The following is a 12,073-nucleotide window of genomic DNA, read 5'->3' on the forward strand; positions in this document are numbered from 1 at the left end:
TATGTAATATACAGTATATATAATATATATATATATGTATAATGTATTCGTATATAACAGTAAATAATATATATATATATATATATAATGTAATAGTATGGACTGTATGTATATACAGTATATATCTATATATAATATATAATATGTATATGTAATTACAGTATATATACTAAATATATAATATATGTATATGTATATAAAGGGTATATATATATAATAGTATATTATATATATATATATATAATATATATAATAATAATGGTAATAATGTATATACAGTGTATATATTATATATAATTATATGTATATATACAGTATAAAATATATATGATGTATATGTATGTATAATGTATATACAGTGTATATATTATATATAATATAGTCTATATATATGTATAATACAGTAATATATATATATATATATAATCTATATATAAGATATGTATATGGGTATGTATATATGATGTTATATGTATAATATGTATGTATATGTGTATGTATATTGTGTCTGTAATATGACAAATCACTAAGATAATATGTATATGTGTATATATGTCTTGTATAATAATATGATCAATATGTATATAGTATATGTGATATGTATATATAACAGTTAAATGATCAATACTAAGTGTACAGAATGTATATATAATCAATGTAAGTTATAATGTATAATATATTTATATAAATATAATGTATATTTATAATCAAAAAGTGTATATGTAATAATACATGTTCGTGTATATACACATATATATACACACTATATACAATATACACACATACACATATACACACACATGATACCGACACACAGCATATGTAACACACAACATATATATATATATACACATACACTCACACATACACACACATATATACACACACACAAACACATATCACATATACACACACACATACACTTATACACACACACATACACCCATATGTACACAGTATATATACACACACACAACAGTATATACATAACATACACATACACTAAACACACACATATAATATCATACACACATACACATACATACATACACACACGGTGTATATACATACACATATATAACACACACATATACATAGCACAACACAACCTATACACGCACACATATATACACATAACACTACACATACACATATACACACACACATACAAACACATAGCACACCACATAACACATACACTCATACACAATAAACATACATACATACACAACACATAATATACACATACACACACACATATACACATACACACAAACATATATACAAGACACACACACACGCATATATACACATACACACACATACACACACATACACACATACACACACAGACACAAACACACATACACATACACACACACACACACACACACACACTACACACACACACCATACACATATACACACACAATACATACCACATACACACACACAACACCCACCCACACCACATTCATATACATACACCACACACCACACAATATACACAAACATATATACAACACCACACATATACACACACCACATACAAATACCACACACACACCACATACACACACACATACTACAAACCACACATACACACACACCACACACACATACACACCACATAAACACACACACACACATACATACACACACATAAATACCACACACACATATACCACACACATATATACACACATACACACACATACATACCCACACACACACATACACACACACACACACACATACCATACATACACACACTAAACAGTACACACACCAATTAAAACACACCACACGACACACTATACACACACACATACACACACACACATACACAATACACACACATACACATCTATACAATACAACACACACATACACACATACATACACACACAATACACACACATACACATATACACACACACATATACACCACACATACACATATCACCACCACATATACACACCACAAATACACACACACACCCCACACACACACACCACACACACACACACACACACACACACATACTACACACCACACACACACATACCCACACACATACACACACACCACACACACACACACACACACATAACACACACACACCCAAACACACACACACCATACACACACACCATACACACACACATACACACACATCCACACACACTATACACACATACACATATACACACACATACACATACACACACACTACATACACCATACACACTCAACACACATACATACACACATACACACACACACACACATACACACACATACACCACACACATACACCACACACACACATACACCACACACACACATACACACACACACATACACACACACACACATACACACACACACACACATACACACACAACCACACACATACACACACACACACACATGACACATACACATAACACACACACATATACACACACACAAACACACACACACCACACATTACACACACATATACACACATACAATATACACACACATACACATACACACCCACACATATACTACATACACATAACACATTACACAAATACACACACACCACCACATACACACACACACATACACACACACATACACACACACCATACACACACACAAATACACACACATGCACAAACACACATACACACACAAATACACACACATACAAACATACACACACATACACAAACTCATACACCCATACCAGCACATACACACAAACACACACACACATACACACACATACACACACACACACACACACACATATACACACATTACATAACACACACACACACACACACACCACATACACACACACATACACACAATACACATACACAACACACACAACACATCACATACTCACACACACACACATTACCACACACACACATACACACACACACATACACACACACAACACACTCACACACCACACACACACATACACACACACACACCCCCACACACACCCACACCCACATACACACACACCCACATACACATACATACAAATACATACACACACACAGCACATACACACACATAACACAATACATACACACACACATACTACACACACACATACACACACTAACATGTACACCCATACACACACAAAACACATACACACACACATACACACATACATACACACACAACACACATACGCACACCCAAACACATACATACACACAAACATACACACACACATTCACATACACACAAACATACACACACTCACACACACACTCATACACACATACATACACACACACCACTCACATACACACATACATACATACACAACATACATACACACACTCTATACACACATACATACACACACACACACACACAGATACACACACACAACATACTGTACACAACAAATATACACACACACACACACTACACACATACATACACACACACACATACACACACACATACAGCACATACATAAACACAAACATATACACCATACATAAAACACACACACATACACCACATACATACATAAACACACACACATACACCACATACATACATACAACACACACATACAACATACATACATAAACACACACACACATACACAACATACATATATAAACACACACACAAACACATACATACACACATACACATCATACAGCACACACACACATACACACATACATACACCACCATACATACACACCACACACACACACACACACACGACATACACTCAACATAATACACATACACATAGCACATATACACAGACACATACCACACACACACACACACACACACCACACACATACACACACACATACACACACGATATACACATACACACACACCACACACGATATAAACACACACTATACACACACACACATATACACACACACATACCAACACATACACACACACATACACACACACACACATAAACACACACACATATACATACCATCACTCACATACACACACACATTACCACACCACACACATACATACACACACACATATACACACACACACACATACACACACACATACACACACATACACATATAGACATACACCCACACATACACACACATACACATACACATACCACAAACACCATACACACACACATACACTACACACACACACACATACACACACACACATACACACACACATACACACACACCACACACACACACACACACACCACACACACACACACACACACACACACACACACACACACACACACACACACACACACACACACACACACACACACACACACACACACACATACACACAGGCACACACACACAGAAATAACACACACACATACACATACATATACAGTACACACACATATACACACATACACATACACACGCACATGTACATACACATACACACACAGTACCACACACTCCTCATACACAACACACATACACACACACGATATACACACACACATACACACACACACACATACACACCACTACACCACACAAAACACCACACCACACACACATCACACCCTTCAATCATAAACACCTCCGCCCCCCTTCCCACCCCCCCCTCCTCCCCACCCCCCATGTTACTTTATAAAGACAACACCCTCTTCCCCACCACCCATTCTGAAACGCCACCGCGACTTCTCGAAAACAAACCCCCATGACAACCAGCCCCCCACCCCCCCCCCCCCACCACCCCCCACCCCCACCCCCCCCCCACCCCCCCCCACCCCCCACCCCCCCCCCCCCCCCCCCACACACACAACACAACACACACTTCAATATCTACAACACACGTCATCAGAGCCCCTCCCCACCCCCCCCCACGCAACACGCACTCCCACCCGCCCCCACATACACGCACACACACACACCCACCCAATATCCTAACTTTATATAAATATATAATAAGACACACAATATGTATACAACCATATGTTCACATATCTATCAAAAAATACACAATACATAAATACACCATACAATGTGTATGCATACATACGTATTCATACATACATATATACATTGCTTTTTTCCCTTTACAGAGGAGGTAGCCCAAAAACAAAGGCATAGAAACCAATCCCCCCTGTTGAATCGCCTACATATTCCACTCCCCTCTTTCCTTTTCCTTCCTATGTTGGCACCTCTTGGATGACGGGTCTTCCCAGCATCTTCTGTACTGAACTGGGTCAGAAGTAGTTTCGCGAGACACAGCACATCCACTGCAAAGCCGCTTCATGAAATCGGCGACCCCCTTTCTCTCATCTCTTGCAGAAAAGGAGAAGACGGGGAGAAATCCCTTCGGGCTGCGTCAATTTATTTCTCATACATACTCTCTCACCCCCGATCCCCCACCCACTCCCCCTCATGCATCACAGCATGATCCATACACAATCAATCTCCATTCCCCTCTATCATCTGTCCTCTCCCGTCCTTCCTCGACCAGCATTCCCCTCTTTCCCAATGCCCTTTTTACCCCCATCCATCCATCTCATCCTAAGTCGACCCCTCATGTTCACTCCTTCCACCTGTGCCTCCCAGACCTCTTTTACTAATCTTTGTTCACTCATTCCTTCCATGTGTTCAAACCATCGTAATACTGTTTCATCAACGCTATATCCCAACTTCCTTTTCCACCCCTGTTCTCCTCCTCACCTTCTCATTCCTCCCTCTATCTAGCCTAGTAACCCTTATTATACTTCTCAGGCATTTCCTTTTAAACACCATCAAACTCCTTCACTTTCTCTTTTATGTTCCATGTTTCTGTTCCGTACAGTGCTATCCGTACTCCTTCGTACAATCTCCTCTTAGCATCCATTCCCAAATGTCTCATTCTCATTACCCTTTTTAATCCCCCGAGGCATATAGTCGCTTCTCTCAATCTACATTCTACCTCCACCGCCACTCCTCTCTTGACTGCCACATTCGCACCCAAGTATCTAAAACTATCCACTTCCTCCAGTCTCTCTCCCTTGATATTCACTTCCAGTATGCTGCCACTTTCTCCCCTTGTACATCCCATCACCTTACTTTTACCCACATTTATCTTCAACTTCCTTTTTTTGCACACCTTCTCAAACTCTGCTACTTACTTCCTCAATCCCTCCTCTGATCTTGCTGCAAGTGCAGTGTCGTCAGCAAACAACTGTCTTATGTCCCAGTTTTCTCCATTTTCTTTAACCATCTCCAATCCCTAACCCACTACCCTTGCATTCACATCTCGCACTACCCCATCCATGTATAAATTGAACAGTCAGGGCGACATAACACATCCCTGACGAAGTCCCACCTTTACCTCAATCCACTGACTCTCTCCATTTCTAATCCTAACACAAATTCTACTACTCTCATAAAAACTCTTGACTGCTCTTAATATCTTTCTTCCTATCCCATATATCTGCAATATCTTCCACAGTACCTTCCTGTCTACCCTATCATAAACCTTTTCCAGATCCATAAAACCCCAAAAACATCCTTACCTTTTCCTATAGCTTTCTCACATATGTCTTACCACAAAAAACTGATCTACAGAACCCCTACCAGTCCTAAACCCACACTGTTCCTCACGAATTACTCCCTCTGTTCCTCTCCTAATCCGCTCAATCAAGACCCTTCCATAAGCTTTCCCAACTACACTTAACAAGTTGATCCCTCTGAAACTACTTACATTTGTCCCCCTTTCCTTTGTAAAGTGAAACTATATAGGCACTACTCCAGTCCTCCAGCACTCTACCCTCTATTAAGCAAACATTAAATAACATCACCAGCCAGTCCACCATCACTGTACCTCCTTTTTTCAGACATTCTGCATGGCATCCATCCAACCCAGGTGCCTTACCTGCTCTCATCATCTTAACAGCTGCCTTCGCTTCATCTTTCCTTATTTCTCCTCCATTTTCCTCACTCATCACTCTCATTTCCTTAGTGCTTCCCACTGCAACTACCTTTCCCTCCCTATCCTCCTTCACATTTAGCAACTCCCTAGAATACTCTGTCCACCCTCCTCTCACTGCCTTCTCTTTCATTATCATCTCTCCATCTTCACCTTTTACCTTTTCTTCTCTACTTGATTCTCCTCTTCTCCTCTTAATTTCTTTCCAAAACATCTTTTTATTATTTTCAAAGTTTTCTGTCATACTCTTACCCCATTTCACATCTGCTCTCCTCTTTGCCTCCTCTATCATATGCTTTACTTCTCTTATCTTTATTTTGTATCTCTCATATGATTCCCTCGTCCTAATTTGTAACTAGTCTATGAAAGCCTGCTTCTTCTCTTCTACACCCTTCTTTGCTTCCTCATCCCACCACTCACTACCCTTCCTTCTGTTTCCTCCCATCCTTCTTGTTCCACACACCATCTTTGCACACCTTATGACTCCCTCCTTGAACCGTCCCCATTCCTCCTCCACTCCTAGTTCTACTCAATCCTTCACTCCCTCCCACTCCACTCTCAGGTTCTTCTTATACGCCTTCTCCTGTTTTTTCTTCATTCACGCCTCTCATTTCTCTTTGTTCTATTATTTCTTCGTTCTGTATGATTTGCTTGTCCATTTCTTAATCCATTACTTTATCGCCTCTATTATCTTTCACGACCTTTTCCTTTCTCATTCCTCTTTTTCTCCTGCCTTTCGGTGTTGTTTTTTAACAGTGAACTCCAAGTTCCTTTCTGTCGTCTCCCTAGGTTTGTCTCTATCGGTTTTGTCAATTTGGAACTCTTACATTCTTGCATTGTACACCAACTATAAACTTTTCATTTTATACGTTAAAGTTAAGTGTCCCATGATGTTTCTATTTTTACCAAACTTTTTCCAACAAATAATTGTACCCATTTTTTTTTTCGTGCTATGAAGTTATTTCTAGTATCTGACCTAACCAATTGTACTTCACAATTTCATTGCGATCACCATCGACTAGAATTGCTTTGCTCTTATCTTTTGGGTTAACCATTACTCCTTTTAAAATGAAAATAAGTTCATCCACAAATGTAAGGTGATTACAAAATCACTCAATATTATTGCAACTTTTCCCAATTGAACTCTAAAAAATTCTTTCAGGTAAACCGTAAATATCGGTAGTTTGAATAAAATTGTATAGTCTCTACTCATTTCGCACTGTTGAGTTTTTCACTGTTTATTTAGTCAGATGACAACTCCACATTTCGCTCAAATGTTCTGCAAAAGAATGCAATCACGTCCACCCAGTTAGCGTGTATCACTATTTGTTTTATCGAGCCAAATATTTTTTCTTTGTCTAAAACAGCAAAGGACAATTTATTGTGTTTTTCATTTCCTCGATTAATCCAAAGCTTACCTATTTTCTTAGCTGGTCTTTATCTAAAGGTTAATTCAATCTACGCGTAATACTTTGGGACAATATATTTACATTTAATGACAAACTAATCGGTCGGTTATCACTAAAGTCTTTCAGATCTCCTTTATTGTAAAGTAAATTTACTATTGCATTACGCTATAGTTCAGTAACTTTTTTTTTACATATACTGGGTACGTGGTTGAGATAATCTTAGTTTCTTGCTCTCCGTCTTTCAAATACGCCATCTTCTCAAAACTATATTCTTTCTTTCATACTTTCAAGAACCAATGTTATTTCTTCATTTGTAACTTCTGATGTCGTCTACAAATAAGTTTACTGATTGAATTGTGGTATTTGAGGAGTATGACTCCTCGTAGAATTAATTTACTCTTTTCATCATTCTATCTCTGCATTTGATAATGTCGCCGTCGGTAAATTTCAAAGAAATAATTTGCTAACTCCCTAAAGTTAGTCCCCACGAAGCCTGTTTATTATTTTTATTTTCTGAATAGTTTTCTCAATACGATTTATAATTATCATTTCTCAGGTTTCATTATTGCTTGTCCAGCTTAGCATTCCTTTATTATTCGTTTAGAAATCCCACCAGCCTTTGGGGCTTTTCTTACTTCTTGGGTGTATGGTACGATGATATAAAAACCTTTTTCTTCACATTTATATCCTTTAGTACCTCTTTAGTCACATCCTTCTTTCCCATTATGTTACTTTTAATAGTGAATCCAACTGCAAAGTTTTGTTCATTATTATATCTTACGTTATTGCGTCTTCATGTGGATTTTTTCATCTACATTTAGTTTAGTTGAGCGATTCGTTTTGTATGCCTTAGTTTACTGTTGACAAACCTGTGAAGCAGTTTGAAAGGATCATTTATATATATATATATATATATATATATATATATAATATATATATATATATATATATATATATATATATATATATATATAATATGCAAAGTAGACCACTTGGAAAAAGAAACTAACGAAGCAGAGCGTTTTCGTATATTACATCTTCATTGCACTGAAGATGTAATATACGAAAGCGCTCTGCTTCGTTAGTTTATTTTTCCAAGTGGTCTACTTTGCATAAGTGAACACACGTACCCGTGTTCTTATTAGCATGTATATATGTATATATATATATATATATATATATATATATATATACTTATATATTTATATATTTATATATATGTATATATATATACATATACACATATGTATATATATATGTATAATATATGTATATATATATATACATGTATATATATATATATATGCATATATATATATATATATATATATATATATATATATATATAATATATTTCAATTTTCCTTATTTCCTCTCCTTGGATTCCTGTGTATGCATTTCTAATTTTTTGCACTCTCGTTGTTTTATTGTTTCATTTTTCTTTCTCTTTTTATTCCATTTATCATAGTACATTTTAGCCGCCTTTTAATCCTTTTTAATAATCCTTTTTCTTTACCGTTCTTATTTTTGCATATTTTTCTGCGCTCAAGTTGTAAAAAGTTAGAAATACTTCAACATTTCTGAGTCTCTCTTGTTTACCTGAGCCTCCAATCTATTTCTACTACGAAATTTCTCAATCAGGCAAATTTTGTTTTCCCGAAGTTGCATCTATTTTATTCACATAATTCGCCATACTTGCTTGCCAGTTGAAATTCAAGTAATACATGATCACATTTTGCAATGAAGCACAGGTATTTCAAACGTTCATTTACATTGGGTGATACAGTATGCAGTAAATCTAATCTCACTGGTGTGTTACTTGATCTAAAACTTGTCTTGGTTTTACCCATTGAGTCATCATAATATCAATGTGTACGTGTGTGTGAGTGTAGTGTGCGTGTGTGTGTTTACACGTATTTGCTTATTTTCGTGGATGTAACGAAAATGCTAAAATTTTCGACTTTATTTAATGTTAGTTCCTAATCATTTTTCATTGATTCTGAAAGGTGCTATACACTTCCCTATCCTTAAAACAAATGTCTCGTATCAATTAAACTTATATATGGTTTCCATAACAATCATAACAAAAATAAATTAATGACTACAGGATCTTAAATGATAAAGGTATTACAATAATAAAAAATTCATAAAATTTCAGACCAAAAACAGAAAATGTTAACCCTTTCACTGCTATACACGACTTGTGCATCTGTTGTAGCAGTGGTCAGGGTTAACAGCAGAACTGAAACGTAAACAAAACAGATATTGTTTCATTGGTACTGTATAGCAACCACACAAATAAACTTAAGCAAATGAGTTAAAAAGTTTAACACATTGGTAAGATGAACTGTAGACCCCACTACCGGAGAAAAGAAAGAATTTAATACGAAGATACATACATCCCGATCATTGTCTGTGATCCTCTTCAGCGTGAAGAGGATTACATACAGTGACCGTGATATACGTATATTCGTACTACATTCATTCTTTCTTCAGGTAGTGGGATATACAGTTGAAACCTGAGCAAATTGAGGGGAATGAAGGATTAGAGATAACGTTATTTTTTGAGGTGAAAGGAGAGACTGTGCTCGATGAGACCCACCTCTTGTGGCGGGACGTCAAAGGTGACTGTACGAAGATCTACTTTGCGCGAAGTCTCAATGCATGGCAGTGTGAAAAACATGCCTGTAAAATGGCAGGAAACGTGAAAGCGCCACGGACAACGGTGACCTTTCAGAGTGGTATGTGTTCTGTAGCTCTTAGGCCCCAAAGCGGGAGTATGAATTGGGTGGAAAGTGGCGGTGAGTGTATGAGTAGAGAGCACAGTAGATGCGTTTGGCACTCACGCCCTCGCGTAGACACCTCCTTCGGCTATTGTATCACTGCGAATCCGCCAAAAACGTAGAATCGAAGTTCTCGAGAACGTTGTTGAGTTTCTCGCAACTTATGAAAGCTCATTGTAACAAAAAGGGATATTAGGAGGGTCTTGGGTATTTGGTCAAGGGTTTTTGGAATTCTGTGGAAAGCCATGGGTTAAGGATTGACTAGGATGTAGGAAGCACAAGAACTTTAGAAGCATTGTCAAGAACATACACACGGCAGTGACGACAGCTATATACATGTAATGCAGTTCGACTTTTGACTGTTTCACCAAGAGATTACGTCACACAACAGTACACAAAGGCAATAACAATATAATCATCCACTTAACATAAACTTTCATATATTCGGAGAAATTAGAGTATGCGTATAAACATATGCATCTACACACAAAAAGAAGCATATATCAAGTCTAATCACTTGTAGAAGGAAGTGAAACATTGATTAATTCAGTAAAGATCTTTCAGAGTAAGCGGATGAACAGGTAACTGACAGCTTATCGACGCATTCTGTTTCGCTTTCTGTGTTATTGGAAATGCTGTTGCACGCTGTTACCTGCCCTGTTTAGAGCAAGAAAAATCCTATGGCAGCTTGTACACCGACGCAGCCAGTTGCACGAAATCGGTTGCAACGGATGCCTAAACTGTGAAGGCAGTATACCTTGTACTGTATGGGCATGAACTTATAATATTCAGAAATGCATGTAATTAATTGCTGGTCGGCAAACGTGCAGGAAATACTGCTTTCAGAGTGTAGGCATTCGTTGCGATCGGTTTCATGCAACTGGTCGCGTTGGTGCGCGACTGCCTGATTTGCGCTGTAGTGTAAAACTAAG

General features: G+C 37.5%; 1 protein-coding gene across 2 annotated transcripts in view; it reads right to left on the bottom strand.

Annotated features, from left to right (window-relative positions):
• The window catches only part of LOC143029863 (band 7 protein AGAP004871-like), a 77,727-nt gene extending 66,492 nt beyond the window's left edge, over positions 1-11,235 (bottom strand). Inside the window, exon 1 of one of the 2 annotated variants that reach the window (XM_076192987.1) lies at positions 10,961-11,235. In XM_076192987.1, the coding sequence (XP_076049102.1) occupies positions 10,961-11,041 (81 nt within the window). In that variant the 5' untranslated portion in view covers positions 11,042-11,235. The remainder of the gene's footprint in view (positions 1-10,960) is intronic. The other variant, XM_076192986.1, reaches the window with a different exon arrangement.
• Positions 11,236-12,073: the final 838 nt, after the last annotated feature.

This window comes from Oratosquilla oratoria, chromosome 11 (assembly GCF_046742065.1).
Source record: "Oratosquilla oratoria isolate Oo_2021 chromosome 11, ASM4674206v1, whole genome shotgun sequence".
Lineage (NCBI taxonomy): Eukaryota > Metazoa > Arthropoda > Malacostraca > Stomatopoda > Squillidae > Oratosquilla > Oratosquilla oratoria.